The 19,769-nt window shown below is 48.2% G+C and overlaps 1 protein-coding gene across 8 annotated transcripts in view; it reads left to right on the plus strand.

Annotated features, from left to right (window-relative positions):
• Positions 1-19,769, plus strand: part of Msi2 (musashi RNA binding protein 2) — a 367,496-nt gene that overhangs the window by 227,817 nt on the left and 119,910 nt on the right. For all 8 annotated transcript variants that reach the window (XM_078042286.1, XM_078042288.1, XM_078042291.1 and 5 more), the window contains exon 7: positions 5,942-5,990. In XM_078042286.1, the coding sequence (XP_077898412.1) occupies positions 5,942-5,990 (49 nt within the window). The remainder of the gene's footprint in view (positions 1-5,941; positions 5,991-19,769) is intronic.

Genomic DNA, 19,769 nt, shown 5'->3' on the forward strand with positions numbered 1-19,769 from the left:
GAAGTGCCATTTCCTGCTTTGTTCTTGATATGTGTGGTGTGTGGGTGGGTGTGTGGATCCCGGGAGGAGTAGGAAATTTCTTAGGGTGTGTGTTGACCACAGCAAAGCTCTGGAACAGCCTCACAGAACAGAGTTTGCAGAGGACCAGTGGGGAATTTGATGCTCCCAGATGTTATTCCACCAACCTCTGCAGCCCAATTTTGCATTCTTGGCAGAGTCCTTACTTGTGGATCTTAGGAACCATCTAGTACAATTCCCTGCTTTCACAGATGGGACCTAAAGACAAAGAAGGGAAGGGCTTTTTGTCCTCTGTTTGATGCAGGTGGAGCTGGGAATGGCACCTTCGAGCAGCGCTGCCTGCCCCGGAACCTGCTCAGCCATTATCAGCAGCTCTCCTTTTTAGCCCATCTCCTGGGGACAGGTTTTCTGTGTCTTCACATCACACCTGCTCTGTACTTGTGGAGCCCAAACTGCACAAACCTGAACAGAAGAAGCCGTGTTCTGAGGGACCATACTCTCAGGTCACAGCCTGTGGCCAACGAACTGGACAAATACCATGTTGGACCTCCCTTCCTAGGAGTGTCTTTGCATCGTGACTTTAAAAGTTTCCTCCTCAGCCAGTTCATGAGCTGGACTGGCTGAAGTTTAACCTCTGGTGGACATGGTCAACACCATCTGGCTACTTCTGGAATCCCCCATCAAGAATGTCTGGCTCACAATAAATCTTTCAACTCATTCAAAAGAGGGTTTGCTTATTTGTAAAATGAATTACGATTAGAGAGGCATCACCCATGGACTTGACTGGTAATTATTGCCGATTTTTCATGGTGCTTATTTAGGGAGGAGCATGTTGCCCAGTTTCCCTTGGTGTTTCCAGGATCTGGGTCTCCATCCTTGCTGCCAGAGTAAGATTTAGAAGAGTCCACTCCACACCCTAATACCTGGGTCCCATTTGGAAGGTTCCATTTGGAATGTGTTCCATTTGGAATACTGATTATTTATTATCTGGTTCACATTGAGCACTTCTTCTCTTTCTGCCTCTTTCGTTGCTTGGTTTATTCTCTAGTATTTTTCCAGACAGTCTGTTTATCTACGGAATGGAAGAGATATTTTGTTTTTGTTTAAAGAACAGGGACTGACCGTGTAGCTGGGCACGGTGGTCATGCCTGTAATCCTAGCTATTCAGGAAACTGAGGCAGGAGGATCACAAGTCCAAGGCCAACTTAGGCCACTTAGCAAGATGCTGTCTTAAAATAAAAAGGACTGGAGAAATAATTCAGTGGTAGAGCATCCTTGGGTTTAATTCCCAGTATTTACTAAAAGCAAACAAACAAAACAACAACACACACACAAATAACAAATCCAAACAGGGACCACACATATAATTTACCTATTGCCACAAGAATGCCATGTAACAAACTGTAGAACCTTGGTGGCAGACAATAACTTCATGTCATGTGTTAGAAGGACACTGGGAGCAGTTCTGCTGATCTTGGCGAGCCTCACTTGCATGTGTCAGGATGATTGGCTATCAGCTGACTTAGACTGGCCTCAGCTGGAACAACTGGGGGACTTGACCCTGCCCTGTGCGCCTCTCACCCTCCAGGAAGCCAGCCTGGTTATGCCTTTCTCATGATAATGACAAAGGTGCAAGAGGAAAAAAGCAGAAATGTGCAGATTTCCTCAAGGCCAGGCCCCCAACAGGCATACCATTCTCTCCACCTCATTGGCCACCACAAGTCAAGTCCAGATTTCAAGAGATGGGGACATAGATTCCTCCTCTTTGGGGAAGGGAGTAGCAAAATTATCGCCTACAGGCTGTGGGGGCCTTTGATGCTTGTCTACCATAGGACTATGTAATTTGCCTCTTATTTGTATTTAGGCTGAAGCTTTGCAAGTAGTGAATGCCTAATGAGTATAGGTTGCATAAAAGTAAATAAAGTTGCCATTAGCTAGAATTTCTAATCAAGATTGGGTTGGCTGCATGAGGTACACATTAGCAGGAGTTTATCAGCTAGAAGGAAAGTTTATATAACATCCAAGCTGAATCTGAATTTTTCCTACTTTGGGTGCAGGGGTAGCTTGATTGCCACTAAGAAATTCCTCTTCTTATTGTCTTTCCCCCACTTTCAGAATGTTACAGTGTAAAAGTCCAGAAAAGGGGAATAACAGAGAGGGAGCTACTGCCGGCCACCCTGCAGTGGACCCTCTGAACGAGAGGTTTTGTCCATGTGTTGAACGTCGGTATATGTTACAAGAAGCAACCTCTGACCAGTGTCTTGTTTCCCACCCCTCAGAGGTGTGCACTGGAAAGAGGGGTCCATGGACCAGCAGCTGCAGCGGCAGTACCTGGGAACTTGTCAGAAATGTAGATACCACTGAAATAGACACTCCTAGGGGGTGCCCAAGAGGCAGCTTTGCAAAGCCTGGGGTGACTCTGATGTGGATGAAATTGGACAACCTCTGTCCCAACCTCTGTCCCTCTGGCCCTGGAGACCCTAGCACAGCATAGTCTGGACCTCGCCATAGCCAGAAATATACATACAGAACCTTTTGTCAGGACAAAGCCCAGCAGGGGTTGGGAGTGTCCCATTCCTATCCACTGCACCTTGTATTTTCATTCATGAGGGTACACCACTGAGGTACACCATACAGGGCTCTTGATAAACCTGCCTTTGGTTATTACCAGGTGCATCTTAAGGTTGGAGTAAGCTCCTTCCCAAACATGCTAGGCCTATGCCAGGGCTTGAGACAAAGCAAACTGAGGTTCAGACACCTTCTGTCCTCTCTCCCTCAGGGGACTCACAAGACCACTAGACCTGCAGGTTTCCACATCTGGTACGAAGAAATCTATAAAGCACATGACATAGTAATGGCAGCGTCAGTCCTAAGGATGAGGCTGGTATCCCTTGAGGAGTATTGAACAAGGTTAATGGCATCTTCTACTCACGTCAGAAAAACTCCTGTTTGCAGCCCTCAGCCCTTTGGTGAAATTCCAGTCTCTAAATGAGGCCTGGCCTGTGACTTGGTGTTGACTCTGCACAGCCACCTCATCTACCTGGGGTTCACGTGTGTGTGTGCGCGCGCGCATGTGCACGAGACAGAGCCAGACTGAGGTGGTTACCCGCTTGCTGGCTGCAGGGTTGATACCAGTTACCTCAGCCATGCCCCTTACTTCCCCTTGATGGAGACTCACACAAGCTGCTTCTGTTTGATTCACATAGAACCGTGAGAAACAGTCCCATATGTGAGGCCGTGTTTTTCATTCTATTCAGTCTTTGTATATTCAAATTCTAGTTTCAGCTCTTGCTGTTCTGCCAGATTTCCATCGCATTGATGGCTTCTCTGAATTAATAAGTGTTTTGCAACCGCTGAAAAGTTTTCTCCCCCGCCCAAGCACTGGGACTTATCCATATTGATTTTTTTCCCCTTTCTCTTTCCTCTCTAGCCACTTTCTTAGATGTTGTATTTTGTAAAGTGTTAATAGAATTTTTCTTTCACCCTGACACTATCTGTTGAGGGGGTCTTTTCAAGCCCCATTGTACAGCTGGACTGCAGAGGGGGGGAGCCCTATTCTTTTCGACAATGGTTGCCCCTAAAACAGCCCCCGATCCTCCTCCACTCTCACCAGGGTGGAGGGAGCGTTGGGAAGCTGAGTAAGAAAATATCCAAACTTAGCAAGAAGAGGAGGGAGCCAATGACGCCCTGTTGAAAGGGGGTTTTGAAAATACATTTTTTTTTCATTCAAAATATTTATTTCCTAAGGGGATCTCAGTTGCTGTACCAAAACATGGCCAACACAGAAGGGGGGCTGTTTTCCTTCCCGTTAGGCATTTTCAGCTCAAAATAAGGATCTGGCAAGCATCTCAGAAAACTGTGGAGATGGGTGCGAAACAGATGTCCCATTTACCTGCCCGGTCCTCAGCAGGCCCTCTGCCCCCCACCTGTACCCCAGGTGTTGGAATTCTCTTCCCATCCCAGGGTCTGAGTGTGAGCTGCCATATGCTCAAGTGTGATGACTCCTCTGAGCACAGACACACCAATTGATCTGGTGCTTTTGCTGGAGCAGGGCCTCATAGGCAGGGTGGCTGTTGTGTGTTGTGACCTCAGCAGGGACCGGAGGACTCCTCAGGTCGGCTTGGGATGGGCTCCCGGGAGGGACCTGGGAAGGAACCCCTGTTTCATTGATCCCCAGGCTGACATCATCTACTCCTATCAGCTGGTGTCCGAGAGAGGGCAGTTCCCCGCTGGAGGAGTCACCAGGAGGGCAAGGCCATTCTCCTCCCAGCAACTGTCTTCAGGGGTGGGGACCAGGAGGGGAAGGCCCCAGGAGCCCATTTGTTCAGGCCTGGTTGCTTAGGGACAGAAGGGGGCCCTGCCTCCAGAAGGGATTCTTAACCTGGCCAGTCCCTTCAGGGTTGGTGACTGGCTTGCCTACCTGCTCTCTCATTCTTACCTGGACTTTGCTCTTCCCTCTTTTTTATCTGATGACATAGAAAAATTTTAAGCCTCATTTTATTGCTTTGCCCAGTGTCCTCTCTGGCAGGAGTGAGGAATGAAGAGCCTGTGATTCCTTTTCCCAGCTGCTTAGCTCAGGCTCCCAGGCTCATTTGTGAGCCTTTGAGCACAAATCAAGGGTGCTCAGTCCTTTTCATCCACATCCCTGGCCGAAACTGCTCCAGGGACAGAGCCCTTGGGCAATAGTTCTGTCCACCCACAATCCCTCAGGTCGGGGTATGTTTCTGCTGCAGCAGCCTTGGGCACAAAAGTGCTCAACTGGCCTGACCAGGTGCTCCCATAGTGAGTAGCTGGTTGATTAGGTCAGAGAACTGTGCTCCAGATGTGTCTTGTGAAACAAAGGGCTGGGCATAAACAAAAAGAATGGATTTCATTGCCAGATCTGGTTCTTTAAAGAGGAGTCTCTTGAGATGTTCATGGGAGTTGAGTGTGGATCCTGAAATCTTCCTACTAGAAATATCCCAAACAGTTACAAAATGTGTGGGGAGGGAGTCAGAGGATGACTTTGGTATTTTCCTTGATGTTTTCTGAAAGGTCCCAGCACCAATGTATGAGTTTGCTAAAGCTGCTGTAACAAAACACAGAAATTTGTTTTCTCACAAATCTGAAAGTGAAAAGTCCAACATCAAGGTGTGGCAGTGTTGGTCTCTTCTAGGGCCTGTCTCCTTAGATGACCTTCTTCGCCCTGTCTCTTCACTTGACCTTTCTTCTGATATGTGCCTGTGTCCTAATCCCTTCTTGTGAGAACACCAGTCATATTGGCTCAGGGCCCACTCTAATGACCTCATTTTAACTTAATTATTTCTTTAAAGATCTAATCTCCAAATATAGTCTTATATATAGTACTGAGGGTTAGGACTTAAACATGTGAATTTGGAGGAGGATATAGTTTATCCGATAACAATCCAGATGTTTGAGTTCCATTGTTTATAATGGGAAACAATTTAAATATCTGTCAGAAGGGAAATAATTAAGTAAGCCATGGCTTCTTGCTTCATGAAATGCTATACAGTAATCAAGATAGTATTTATGATGTAGCAACCTGGGAATTATTTGTGATTTTCTAATGTTACTGGTAAGAAAACACACACACACACACACACACACACACACACACACACACACACGCTAAAACTAGGAAAGAAATTCCACATACAATATAATTTAGACTATATTAAACCATATATATGTTTTAAAGCAAACACTAAAAGGTAATACACCAGATGTTAGCTGTAACTGTGCTCAGTATTAAAATCAGCAGTATTTTTTTCTTATTATTTCTTGGTATGTTCAAATATTCTTTAATGAGCAACTATTATTTCTGTAATGGAAACCGCCTCTTCCACCAACACCCAGTATAAGTATATATATAATGTATACTTTTTGAAAATTCCTAAAGCAGCCTCTTTTCTGTGTTTTGCAGGTGGAGGATGCGATGCTGATGTTTGATAAAACCACCAACAGGCACAGAGGTAAGATGACCCCAGCATACAAAGTGTTTCCCTCCACCTTCTTCTAGTCTTTGCCTCCTCTCACCTCCAGAGTCACTGACAAACGATACAGGGAAGAGTTCAGAATGAAGCAGGTAGAGGGGACCATCTTTGAGGATCTGCATTCATGGAGGGCTATCAAAGCACAAGGAAAGCAGATAGTGGACAGTCAAAGCCCCCTTCTCTCTTGGCATGGGAACCTCGGTTAAATCACAGAGCTAGGCCAACACCCGTGTTTATATACACCTTTCTGATCCTGGCTTTCTTAAATCCCTTGCTAACCTCAGCAGTAAGTGATCTTAGTGGAAATTATTCATAGCAATTACTCAATTGAGTTCTCAACTTGCATTGAAAGGAGATGGTTTAGAAGCAGACTGTCCATCTTCTCAGATAGACTGAGAAGCCTTGTCTTGGGTTTGTTTGCCATGAATAGCGATTGCAGATGTGGAAAATACTCTGCGGCACCTCGGAACGCTTACAGGAAGTCTGTACTTGTGTATGTTCTTTCCTGTGCTCCTCTTGTCTCATCCCTATTACAGAAAATGGGTCTCAACCTGTAGTTCAAGAACCTTTGAAATGATATGCACTTCTCTTGGGAAAGGACCCTTAGCATTGGACAGATTGCCCACGGCTTCTCCAACCACCATCTCCCAGAAGAACACATTGAAATTATTGCTTTGAACAGAAACATTGGAGGAATCTAGAAAATCCTCCCCAGAGAGAGTAGTCAAAGGAGGTTAGGATTTAGCGTCTCATTCTCCTGTTCTCTGGAAGCCCCAGGTTTCTGGGGTACCTATTAAGAGGGTGTTAATGAGCAGAGCTTCTGAAGGGGGAGGCAGGGAAGGGTGCAGGGTGTTCTCAAGGGAGGGATCTGTGGGTGAGCCGTGTTTTCTTGCCACTTGGATTGCATTCCGATGTTTCTTGCGTTGTTTACATTCCTGCTGTCACCTGTGATTAGAAGCAGCTACCCGGTGCTAACTGTATGTCTTTCCTGTTTGGAGAAGGTAGCTGAGCAAAAGGGGGGGAAGGAGTGAAGGGGGAGTGGCTGCTGGCGGGGGGGGGGGGGTGGGAGAAGGCTGGGCACGTTCCCATTGTGCCTGGTAACCCAGCTTCTCACGTACACAGCCAGAAGGACATAGTTGCAAAAAGTGTTTGTGGAGGGAAGGGACCCACAGTGGGGGAGGGGGAGAGTGGTAAGTCTTTGTTTGGTGCATTGCTCTAGAGAGAGAGAGAGGAGAGTGGTGATGGGCAGTTTGTAATTACCCTTGGACGTCACCTGCAGTGTGTCCGTCCACCATTATGGATTCCAAAGCTCCGGTGCTATGTGCATCATCCATTTGGGCCTTTGCAGAGCTGCAGGAGGCTGGTTGTAACTTTAGGGAAAAATCGCTTCACTTTGGTGCCTCAGTTTACTCATCTGTGACATAGGATTCTTGGGAGAGTGCAATGCCAGACACAGACTGGAATGAGCGTGAATGTTAGCTCTTGTTATTATCATTGTTGTCACCTCCATTTTGGGGGCTGAGGTCATCAAGGCTGGGAGGGTCGGTGGCTGATGTACCCCGTCTAGCAGGGGCTCAAACCCACGGCTGCTAATTCCAAATTCTGCTTTCCCTCTGGAATGTCCAAATCAATGGGCCAGGGTTGTTAAGAAGAGCATTTTCATCCATTTCTTTTCAAGGCGAGCATTGCCTTGCTGAACGTGGCACCCAGTGTTCAGCATTAGGGTTCACAGACCCGGAAGGCTCCTGGGCGACCCCTAGGGATCTTCTTGTTCTTTCTTCTTTATGCCCCCCTCTCCCCTGTGCTGATTTCCCCCAGGACCTCAAGCCTGCTAAGCACATGTTCTACCCCTGAGCCACCCACCCAGCCCCATGACTTTGTTTTTTGAAGGTCAGTGGGAGAAATTGGTTTTGATCTGCTCTGCACCCAGCCCTTTCCACCGTATCATCATCTCCTCAATTCTCACAGTGACACAGGGACAGAAGTTTGTCATCTAAGGATCCTGAGAAGGCCAGTGACTTGTTGAGGTCCCACAGGTAGGAAGTGGCAGAGATTCACTCAGGATATGGGACTTCTGGACAAAGCCCTAGAAGATGCCAGAAAAAAATTCCTTACCGCTAACCAGAGCCTCGTGCAGGAGGTGAAACCGCCTCTCTGTTTCCAGAGGGGAGAAAGACAGGAAGGCACTGGGTGTAGCGGTGGGGTGACAGTCCATCATGACTGGTGGGGCAGATATTGCCTGTTAGGAGGTGGAGAACTCTCAGTGCTAGGGCTCAGAGTGGCTTCAGGATGTCCTCACTGACCCTCTGGAGTCCAGACTCCAGTGGGCATTGGGGGAAGATTGGGCAGAGCCCGTGTGAGCAGGCAGAGCCTTTGTGAGCAGTTAAGCCCCCTGTGGTAGATGTAGGACCAGCACTATGATTTATGGGGCCCAGACCAAGAGGAAAGGTGGGGCCTCTTTTTAAAAAAAAATGATTTAAGAATTTCGAGGTGACCACAGAAGATTAAACCAGGGCAGAACCTTCTGAGCAGGCCATGTGCAGTTGCTTAAAACTGCACACCATAAAGCCGGCCTGAGTGGATGCAGCCTGTGAGCCCCTGTGTGGTGCTGGTGGGTGAGGGAAGAGCAGGCAGGGGGAAGGTGTGCTGGTGGGTAAGGGAAGAGCAGGCAGGGGGAAGGTGTGCTGGGAAGTTTCTAGAAGAAAGGCCTAGCACCCGCCTTCCTTCTCCCCGGGGTCCTTTCTGTGCAGGTGGAAATTTTGCTCTTGAATACATTTTCCATCCCCTCAGAACAGCCCAGGAGGAGCTTCTGTTGGCCTGGATGCTAAAGCTGGGGTAGCCCTGAATTTCATAGCAGTAAGGGGAGCAGCGAGAAAAGAGCACATCACTGCAGAAGCACAAGGCATGTGTATGGAGCACAGGCCCCACACCTGAGGCCTGAGGGAGTGTGCACTTGGAATCAGGTGATGAGCACAGGAGAATGAGATAGTCCTATAGCCATGATGCTGCAGCCTCACCTCCACCTGCTCAGTGTTCAACCTGCTGTCATCTCATCAAGAAGGAACTACTTCTACTCCTCCTCCTCCCCCCCCTCCCCCTCCCCTTCCTCCTCCTTCTCCTGGGGATTGAACCCCAGGGCCTTGTGCATGCTGGGCTAATGCTGTACCACTGAGCTGCATCCCCAGCCCTCACACTGTGGAGCGGTACAAGTGTGGGGTCGTCCCATCCCGAGGAGCACGGCTGGCACTCCCCTCGCTGTGTGAGGCACTCTTCCTAACCAACATCTGGGGTTCTTGAGAAAACACAGGAGCTAGGACTGAGGAACCCCAAGACCCCAAGTACTTGTCTGGACTTTAGCTTTTGAGCCACTGAAGATTTTTTTAAAACTTTTTTAAAAAATTTATAAGGTGGGGTGGTGTGAGCAGTTGTTGCAAATGGGGTCCCCCAGAAAGGTGCCTTTGAGAGGGGACATGGGGTATAGGAGATTTATTAGAACATGCTTTTGATTGGGAGTGAGGGAGGGAGAAGTCACCCTGTGGTCCCCAAATGGGGTGGTCCCCTGTCCCCCCTGAGGTGAGAGAATCCTTTATATGCGCCTGATCAGTCACTGGATACAGCTACCAGTAAAGCTGCTGTGACCTGGTTTGGTTGTGCTGGGGAACTATTGTAGGGGACCTATAGCTGGGACTGTCCCCTAGCCACACTTCCAGCAGCTGGGGAAGATTTCCCTCGTTCTAGAAGACTCTCCGGGCCTTCTGTCACCACACCCGCCATGGTTTCTGCCATTGTGGCTTCTGTGGCTATCTAAGCAGGCCAAGTCAGCCATCTTGGTGGATGTAGCCAGTGCTCTCCGTGCACTCACCACACAAGTACTGAGCCAGTGCATACCTGCACACGGGGCTGAATTGTAGGGCAAGTGGCCACAGGTGAACCAAGTCACCCAGAGTCGCAGGCAGGTGGATGCAGAGCTGGGACTTCACCGGCCTGTCTGACCCGCTGCCCAGGCTCTTGGCCACTCTGCAGGCCTGGCGCTATGTGAGGCCCTTGTGAAAAAGCAGTGGAGTTGGTGACATCAGGAGCTGGAGCATTTCCTCTGCACCCCAGGGCTTCCTGCTGGACCACGGAGCTATCCATTTCCAGATGGAGAAGTTAAGACACATACCGTCTGGCGATGACATTTAGCAGGCTCCTGGAGCCACACAAGTTGCTGAGCTACTGGTAGAAGCTGGGACCCTCCTTGGCCCTGCCCATCACTTCATCCCTTGAGACAGTTTGTGCCCAAGGGGGAGAGAGGGAATAGTGGCTACCTGAGTCATTTCATTTGCTCTCTAAAAGTTGTTAGAGGTGGTCTGAAAAATACTGGGCGGATCATCAAAGGATTTAAGCATAGCGGGTGCTGTGCAGGGAGTTTATCACTTTATCCTTGCAAAACTCAGATAAGATCTTGAAGTCAGCAGTAGGTATTGATCCTGGGGTGGGTGGGGCTGAGTGGGGAGGGGCAGGGAGAGAGGAAGCAAGGTGCTGTCCTTCTGATTTGGTGTTTTGCTGGCAGGAGCTGGGAATGGAGAGCCACTGGGTGCGGGGGTGGGGTGGCAGGGTATCCCTGTTCTCTGCATGATCCCTATAACCTAGGCCCTGCCTGAGAAGTGGAATGTGGATGTGTTGGTTGCTGAAATAACATCCTACTCTTACTTCCTGTTGGGGAAGGGAGTCCTTCAGCGTAAGGGTCACTCAGGGGTACCTCAGCCCATCCCTCCCTCTGACCCCAGGCCCTGGGCTCCTGAATCCCACTGTGCTGGGATGATTGAGGCCCAACAGGAAATGAGCAGTAAGTCTCTGAAGCTCATCACATAGTCTGAGTGGTTTCTGGCCACGGACATCCCTGTAGCTGCCATTACCCAGTGGACCTGTTGGCTGTGGAACATTGCCGGTGGCAAAGGGACAGGATACACTGAGAAAAAATAAAGATCAGTGTGATGGATGACTTCTCCCGACAGTTAGCAGTCACTTATTAAGTGCAGTGCTAATGGCTTTGGAGAGGAATAGCAGGCCCCCAGCCTCCCAAAGGGCCCCTCCCCTAAGCCACCACAGCAAGCCCTTGGACAGAGAGGGTCCTTTCCCAGGGTGGTTAAGCCTTATCTGGAGCTGGGGTGGTGCAGGAGTGGCAAATCCAGCCAGAGGAAGGGACACTCCACAGACTCACCTCAAGGGCATTGGACCCAAAGCCTGGCTTCTTCCTTGAAGCTTGCTCAGAGTTTCCGTCCCGAAAGCCGTTGGCCAAGTTTAAGGTCTCCATAATTTGCGTAATCAGTTTATTTATTAAAATGGTGCCAGTAAGATGTAACTGAAGCTGTGATAGAAGATAATGCTTTTCTAAGGAGAAAAAACAGCCCTTAATGTCTTGAATACCTGCCAGACACTCACTTTTGAAATTGACCTCTGAAGTCCCGATTGACTCTTTCATGTATACTATATAAAGATGATTAGGAATCGCACGGTAATTATTTGTTTTTTTGGTACCTATTTCTCAAAAAAACAAAGTAGGGGGGGAGGCATGTAAGAAAAGTTACGCGAAGGCGTAAATTTAAAAATTTCTTAAAGCATTTCTTCATTCATAAGTGTAGAATGTCAAAGACAATGTAAGTGTGGTTTTCCTGATGAAATTCTGGTTTTCTGGTTTCATTTACCTGGGGAAGCTGTCTGAGGTTTACAAGCTGCAAATGTGACTTTGTGGGCTGGAGGAAGGAAGGGTGTCTAACCTAAGTTGAGTCTAAGAGAAGGGTCAGTGGGGTGCAAAGCCTAATGAGGTTATGTAGCATCTCAGCTGGGAGCGACACCTGAGCTGACGTGATAAGAGGTTGCTCTGCAAAATTCCAGTGCTCACAGTGCCCACCCTGGGGATCTAAGCTAGATATCCTGCCGGTGTGCCCTACTAAAATTGTGCCAGTGGTAATTTCTCACCTCTTGAATCTGCTTGCATCCTTGGTGTTGGTGGCAGATAGTGCTAAGTACCCATCAAATCCTGTCCCGGGTCTCAGGTGTGTTCATGGGTTTATTGAAAACCTGTAAACCAATAGTCATCGCTATTGGTATTGTTCCAAATGCTGCACCCAAATTGGAATCCAGTTAACAAGAAAGCAGCCAGTCTGTTGTAGACCACCCACAACTGAGGGTCTTGGCCTCACAGAGCTCTCAATCTAGTCTGTAGTGTGATGTAGCGCCCCCCACCCCCCAAAAAAAATGTCAATTAGGCTATTAGGCAAGTATAGAGTCTGGATGGGGTTAGGTGAAAATCCTGTTCTCAGAGTGGGCCTCTCCCAGTGTGGGGCAGCTGCTTAGGAAACGCATTGCCAAACCCAGGGATCTAGGGGAGGATGCTCAGGATGGGGCAGAAAGGCCATAAGACCGCACCCCTGTGCTCCAGCTTAGACAACAGGGGCGTAGGGATGTGGATGCCTTTGAGTACTTGAAGAGAGTCTAGTGGAAGCTGTGTGCAGTTCAGTTGGAATGAAGGAGAGTCCTTGAGTCCAACAGAGGCAAAAAAAAAAGGGACAGTTGCTTCCTTTCTGCTAGATTCTCAGGACCCCAGGTTCTGTGCCTCCAGTGGGGTGCATTTGAACACTGAGGCTGTATGAAGGGCTGAGCGTGCTGTGTCCCCCACCATGCAGGGCACAGGGGCCTTGTGACTCCCTCACAGGGCTCCCCCAAGGCCCCACCCCCGTGTAGCTCTGAGGGGGAGGTGGGACAGGCTGAAGAGCCGCAGCCTCTATCCTGAGCCGAGGATCAGAGACCAGCCCCAGCCCCAGAGCTGTCTGCACATTTTATTTTCCCGTTAAATAAACACCATTAGCCTTCCCGAGAAATTGGTGCAAACATGACCTTGCAAATAACCAATTAAAAGGGCAGGGTTGAAGGGGAATGAGAATTTGAAAACATGTAAAGGAGGCCATTAGAAATTCCTGTAGATGCCCCAGCCCTGGCAACATCGATCCGAGACCTTAATTTTATTTCTGACAGGAAACCGAGGACGGGGCTTTAATTTTTTTTTTTTTTCCCCCTGAGCTAACTCAATTCCGGAAGCGCCCATTCCGGCGCTGTCTCTGGAGATATTAATCAACACAGTAGCTCGGTTTCTGTTCACCTGCTTTTCTTTGCAGACAGGGAGTGATACAAAGCCCTCCACTCCTTAGCAACGGGGCTGGGGACAGGGTGCCCAGGGCCAGCGGGAGCTGCAGAGCCAAGGGGAATTAGTATCCTGGGGGAGCTGCGTTTTTCTTTAGCCAAAGTATAAATCTTAAACTTCTTTCCTTTGGAATAAAAGCCCTGGCACCAAAAGGGCGGTGAGCTAATGGGCCTTCCTGCCTTCCCCTGGCTGTGGCCCACGGAAGCAGAAAGGGAGTGGGCTGAGGGTCAGAAACTTCGCTGACCCAGAAATGGTTTTTTTTGTGGAGAGGGACAATGCGTCTTTTGTTGGGCCCCGTTCCCATGGAGGCGGAGGCCCCAGCTCTCACATGTTCTGAGAGCTCGGTGAGGGCGCAGCCAGCGTGGGGGTCTGGAGAGAAAGGAACCCCTGGGTTGGCGACTTGATTAAAAGCATTCCTTCCTCAGCACTCCTGAGCGCTGCTGGGGGCCGTGGAGGAATGGGCCGGGGGTCACCCAAAGCCGTGGGTGGCTGCTCTCCTGTTGGGACTAGAGGTTCCCAAAGGAGTCCCATCCCCGTCCCACCCCACCCCCACACACTCCTCTTCATGACAGCTGAGCTCTGGGTCTGAGCTTCTGTGTTAAGCTGCACAGGTCAGAGGGCAGACGCCAGCCCATCTGTACCTCTGTATCAGCACAGGATGCTGCAGAGAGCCAGAGCTTCAGGGTTGGTCGTACTTGGATTTGAACCCCAGCTTCCCCGTGGGTGACCCCAGGCAGGCGGCCGAAAGGCCTAGAGCCCCTCACTGCTCCCTTGGGGAGTTTGTGCACCTGCCTGGAAGGTGGGTCACCTTGCCTAGTGTCCACAGCAAGTGGAGTGATGTCAGTAGCCTTGGTCTTCCCCTTCCCTTTCAAATAAGACAGTTGCTTAAATTTCTCTAGGAAAACTAACTAAAATCTGTTTGAATTTGAGGGACATTTGTCTTTAAAAATAAAACTTCTTTATGGGTGTCTTCCGCTTTGCACACAACACACATACTTGCTTATACATATGGTATTTCTCAAAGGCCAGCCACAAAACTGGTAGCAAACTATTACAGTGGCTTTGTGGTTAAGAATGCACACTCCGGAGCCGGACAGTTGTTCAAATGTAAGCTCTACATCTTAATAGCTGTGTGACCTTGTGCAAGTTATTTAACCTCTCTGTGACTCGTGATTCATCATCTATAAATTAGGAAGGTGAGGGGCAGAAGGTGTAGCTCAGAGGTAGAGTTCTTGCCTAGCATGCTCCATGCCCAGTTCAATTCTCAGCACGATAAAAGATAAATAAAATAGGAAAATGACCTTGGGTTATCCCAAGGCTTTTACATTATTTAATAAGTAGAAAGTGCTTAGCACAGTCTCTCTGGCCATAATAAACACTCATGTGTGTTTTATGCACATGTGTACTCACATAGTCAATGCAAACGTACAGACATAGGAAATGGCATTTGCTTCCAAAGGATTAATGACCAGAAAGTACCCAGGCAGGTGTATACTTTTTATTGTATTCTCACTTGCCTTTTGATTTTTGTACCATGTACCTTTATTACATGTTTAAACATTTATGTTTTAACATAAGCTTTTAAAATTTCATCCCAGTTTGAATTGTCATTGTAGTGATATGTCAACATGAGAGAGATTTTTCAAAAGAAAATTCACCTGATGCCAGGACCCTAACACAGTTAACTACTGTCATTTCTTCCTTGTTCCTGACATATGCATACATGCTTTTAAAGTTGGTTATAATCTACAAATCTGGGGATTCGTAGATTGTGTAGAATCTCGTACGTTGCAGAGCAGGGTATGGATCCTGCCTCCTGTGGAACCCCAGGGCTCCAGACCCACAAGATATGGCTATGTGCTGAGAGCCTTTTACATCTGAAGCACCTCCATCTTTTTCTTTCCATCCACAGAATCTGATAGACAGATGAGGATTTTCTTCGCAGTTGCTGGTCTTCCCAGACAATGTGCTAGTATCAGAATAGTCAGATTGCTCCCCACCCGCACCCGGCTCTGCACACGCGCCATCTGCAGACCAGCCTGTTTGCTCAAGTTGATTCAAGACAGAGGGGAGAGAGGTCAGAATGGGGAGGCCCTGCATCCTGGAGTTCAAAGTGCTTTGTAATTAACTGGAAAAAGGTTAAGCATTCTCTTACCCTAAGTTTAAGTTAGTAAACAAGTGGGAACCTTACACAGGGCGACCCATGCCTACTCCTCCTCCGTGTCTCTGTTGTTTATGGCTCAAGAGTCCAGGCACCACCCTGTTGAGGAAGCAGAGGAAGTGTCCAGGCCTGGTCCAGAGGAAGAGAGCTCAGACTGGAGTCACACTCTGGGTTCAACCTCCAGAGCTGCCACTAATCGGCCCGAGTGACGGTGGACACGTTATTAACCTTCTCTGAACCTCGGTTTTCTCATCTGTTAAACGTTACTAACTCGTGGACTTGTGTAACATTTAAGTGAGTTAATATATGCAAAGCATCTGTTGCTTAGGGAGACTGTAAATGTTAACTTTATTATGATCCCACTGGTAACTATTGTTATTTCACTGCTAAGAAGAGTACTGTTAGTGTCATTACTTGTGGGTGTGGGCTCAGGCTTGCTGACTGGAGACAGTGTTAGCGCTCTAGAAGCCATTGGCAGGCAGATGCTATGGAGCTTTCCACAGCGGGGGGTCACCATGGGTTGAACTGTGTCCTCAGAAAGATATGTTGAAGCACTCATGCCTCGTAGCTCAGAACTTGATCTTATCTGGACATAGGCTCTTTAGAAATGTAATCGAGTCAAGATGAGGTCTTACTGGAGTAGGTGAATCCAGGGTGACTGAATGGACATGTGATGAGAGACCTGCAAGGAGAAGGCCATGTGACCTCAGGCAGAGGCTGGGGTGGTGCAGCTGCAAGCCAAGGAGTGCTGGCAGGACCGGAAGCCAGGAGAAAGGCACGGAACAAGCTTCCCCGCAGGGCCCTCCTAGAACATGGCCTGCCAACATCTTGACTTCAGACTTCCAGCTTCCAGAACTGAGGCAGAATGAATCTCTGTTGCTGTCAGCTCCACAGCCTGTGGTGCTTAGTTAAGAGCAGTCCTAGGAGAACAGTACAGGGCCACGCAGTGCTTTCTGTCCATCACCTCCCCTTGCTCGCCATCAGCTTGCAGGCCAAGCACAGCTCTCTCCCTCTGTGTGTTCCTATCCATGTCCTCTCCTAGCAAAATTATGTGCAGGAGGAGTTAGAGAAAAGACCTTGTAGAGCCCAGTGGATTCCAGAGCTCAGCCATTTCTTCAGAAGCCAAGGAGTTAGGAGTTGTCAGAATCCCCGGCCCTGTTGGTACGAACCACACTCACCAAGAGCACCGTTTCCAGTTGAATCAAACTCGGCTATTTAGGGAAATAATGCATATTTTTAAAAAAGAAAAAAGAAATCAGGAATGCTCATGCATATGGCAACACCACCTTGGTATAACCCTACCTACCTGCCTTTGCTTTCACCGACCAAAAAAAAAAAAAAATCAGAAAACCCAGCAAGATAACACTGAACTTCAAAAAGCTGCCAAACAGACTTCTTGATGTCTTTATGTTGTCCCAGAAACCCTTTCAGGCAGGAACATCTGCCAAATTCAATCCTGGAGTGAGTTTTTAAGCTATTAGAGCGGTGGAGGGTCACGGTGGCAGCACCTACGGGTCTCCGGTTGTAAGGAAGCCGGTGGGCGCAGCGGTAGTGAGTAATTACAGCAGTCGTGGGATGCGCTTCTGTTAATCCTGGCGTGTGGTTGGCACACCCGGCAGCGCATAAAAATAACTGCCATGATTGTAAAGTGATCAAAGTTGTGGGCCTTTCAGCACTCCCCACAAATCTGGAATTTCTTCCTCCGCTTGCCACCCATCTCGCTGTCAGGGAAAAAAAAAAAAGGGAGAGGGCCTCCTTCCTCCTGGATGTGCCCGTGTCCCCGCAGCCTGGGCAAGGCCGCACCTCCGCACCCGTTCTGAGGCGGACGTGGCAGCGCTGACATCCGATTTATTATCTCAGAGGGCTGGGCCACCGGTTCATGGATGATTCATGACTCTGCTTTTCCACTGCTGCTGGAGGTGACATCATCCATTCTGGGCCCAGAATAGACACAGAAGCCACAGTGGCCCCTGTTCCGTGTGTCTCGACAGCTCTGGACTCCCTCCCACCTCCCAGCCAGCTGCCGTGTGCTTTCTGAGCAGGAACCACAGTGGACCCGGGGAGCGCACTGGAAATACCCCTTAGTAGAAGACCATGAATGTGTTTCAGTGCTGTGGCACAAGAAAGCAGAGAGGGGATCTTACCCAGAGTTCATCTCTCCCATTCCATTCCTCCACTTTGAATTTAGATCTCACTTACGCTTCACTCCTGTGGCTAGCTTTATGTCCTCATATGGACATGGGGTTAGTTAGGAAGGTCTGGCTCGTCCCACATTCGAGCCTTAGACCCTCCACGTGATGAATGATGCTTTTCACGTTCGAGGTTTGGACTAGATGGGTGGTTTTCGACCCTGGTTGCGTGTTAGCATCATCTGGGGAGTTTTTAAACCACACTGATGCCTGGGTCCCAGCCCAGGTCAATTAAGGGAAGCTCAGGGATGGAGCCCTGGCATTGATCGTCTTTACCATCCCCCGGCTGGTGCTAATATGCAGTCAGGGCTGGGGACCGGACCCCCGCCTGGGTCAGATGATCACCAAGAACCTTCCAGGTATAAAACCCACCTGCCTTGGTGGGGTTTATAGCTGGAAGGTTCTGTGGACCTGGTGTTCTGTGGACCAGGTCCTTGACCCTCACCTGCATGTGGACCCTGAGGTCAAGACCTCTCTTCCTTAGGACCCATCTTGGTGCCTACAGGATCTAGCAATTGTTGTAGAGTTATTACTTGCTTAGAAAGAAGAAGAGATGTCATTGGTTTCATTGTAGCTGCCTCTTACAGTTGATTTGGGGGTGGGGGGGAGACTGAAATTATTGGCTTGATTTTAAAATTCAGTTCTGTGCTTCTACCTTGAGCCCATGAGGCCTCGCTGCAGCCCTGGAGATGGTGGGGCCTGTGCGTAAGCCAGGAGTCTGCGCCAGGGTTTAGAAAGATTATGTGCTTCCCTCTCAGAGCCAGGTGGAAAGGGGTGCATGCACGTCAAGCTGGAGTTCTCAGTTTCCTCCTCACTTCCAAAATCCCTGGTCTTGGCATCTGAAGTCTTCTTTTAATTAAGTTGATTCATTTGCCCTGGAAAGAGATTTCCTGATTCAGCTGGTATATTTATGTATAAACTATGCAGAAACACCTGGCAATTTTTCTGAGTGACAATAAGAAAACGTAGTCTGGAAATTATGGTTTAATTTGCTCCCTCCCCCATTCTGTCTTACCTTTAAAAAAAATAAAATAAAATGAGTGAAATTTACAAAAGAGGCTTTGTATTTTGCCCATCGTGCAAATCTGTTTTACAACAGAGATGTGTATCCACAATACCCAGTAATTTCCCTTTATGTTATTTTTAGAACTCTAGCTTTTAATGGACAATTGAATCATTTCCTTGGCAAATAGGAAATCATCTAATTGCATGTTTGTATTTATTGTGAATTTGCAGGTAGGTCTCGGAGAGATTGGCAGGCATATGTAAAGAGTTAGAGTAAACGCCATTGTAAGGAGTTTATTTTTAGGAGTTAAAAGCCACTTTGGAGGTTGCATCCCAGCTGTGTGTGTGTGTGTGTGTGTGTGTGTGTGTGAGAGAGAGAGAGAGAGAGAGAGAGAGAGAGAGAGAGAGAGAGAGAGAGAGAGGTCCTTGTGGGATGTATGCCTCTAGGTGTTTTTGTATGCAGGTGTGTGTTTGTGTATAGGTTGAAGGTTGTGGATACATTTGAGTTGCATGTGACCTTTGGTTGTTTAAAAAATTTTTAAAAAAAAACTAGAATCAAAGACATTGTGAACTATTGAAGTAGGAAAGTAGGTGCCAGCTCCTGACTTTTTTTTTTTTTATGTTTGTGATTCTTTGATTGTGAAATGGATTAAAATCCCCCAATAAAATACAGACCAGTGCCCTGGCCTGGTCATTCGTGCTGGTGTTAACTCCTCCAGGGTCACGTAAAGTGGCTTCCACAACACGGTTGGTGAGAACTGGCACCTCCTGAATTCACCCCCCATCTTTTCCTTCTTTCTGTAAGGACAGGACTAAAGTGGGGGAGAAAGGCACCGCAGGTAGCCTAGCAAATCTTGTGGCTGCCAGGGTGGCAGCAGCTGGGGAGGGGAGAGGAGAGCAGCTGTGGTTGTGTTATTAGTCATTCCATGAAGAAATTGATTTGATAAATAATAAAGCAGTGATATTAGCAACACATGCTTGCAGGTCAGATGACTTCGATGAAAACCCCCAGTTAAGTGTGCGTAATGGTTTGACGATATATGTGCCTTCTAAAAACATCCTGTTTTAAAATGGAAATTGGACTGTGCATGCAATTCTTAGCAAATATGCCAAGACCATTACCAAAGGGAGCTCGGAAATCTGAAGGATGATCTTTCTATTTAACTTGGCCTCTACCCTCCCCCTTTCAGCCGATGCTTAAACTCACTTTGTTTCCCTGT

The sequence above is a fragment of the Ictidomys tridecemlineatus genome, chromosome 3, assembly GCF_052094955.1.
Source record: "Ictidomys tridecemlineatus isolate mIctTri1 chromosome 3, mIctTri1.hap1, whole genome shotgun sequence".
In the NCBI taxonomy this organism is placed as follows: Eukaryota; Metazoa; Chordata; class Mammalia; order Rodentia; family Sciuridae; genus Ictidomys; species Ictidomys tridecemlineatus.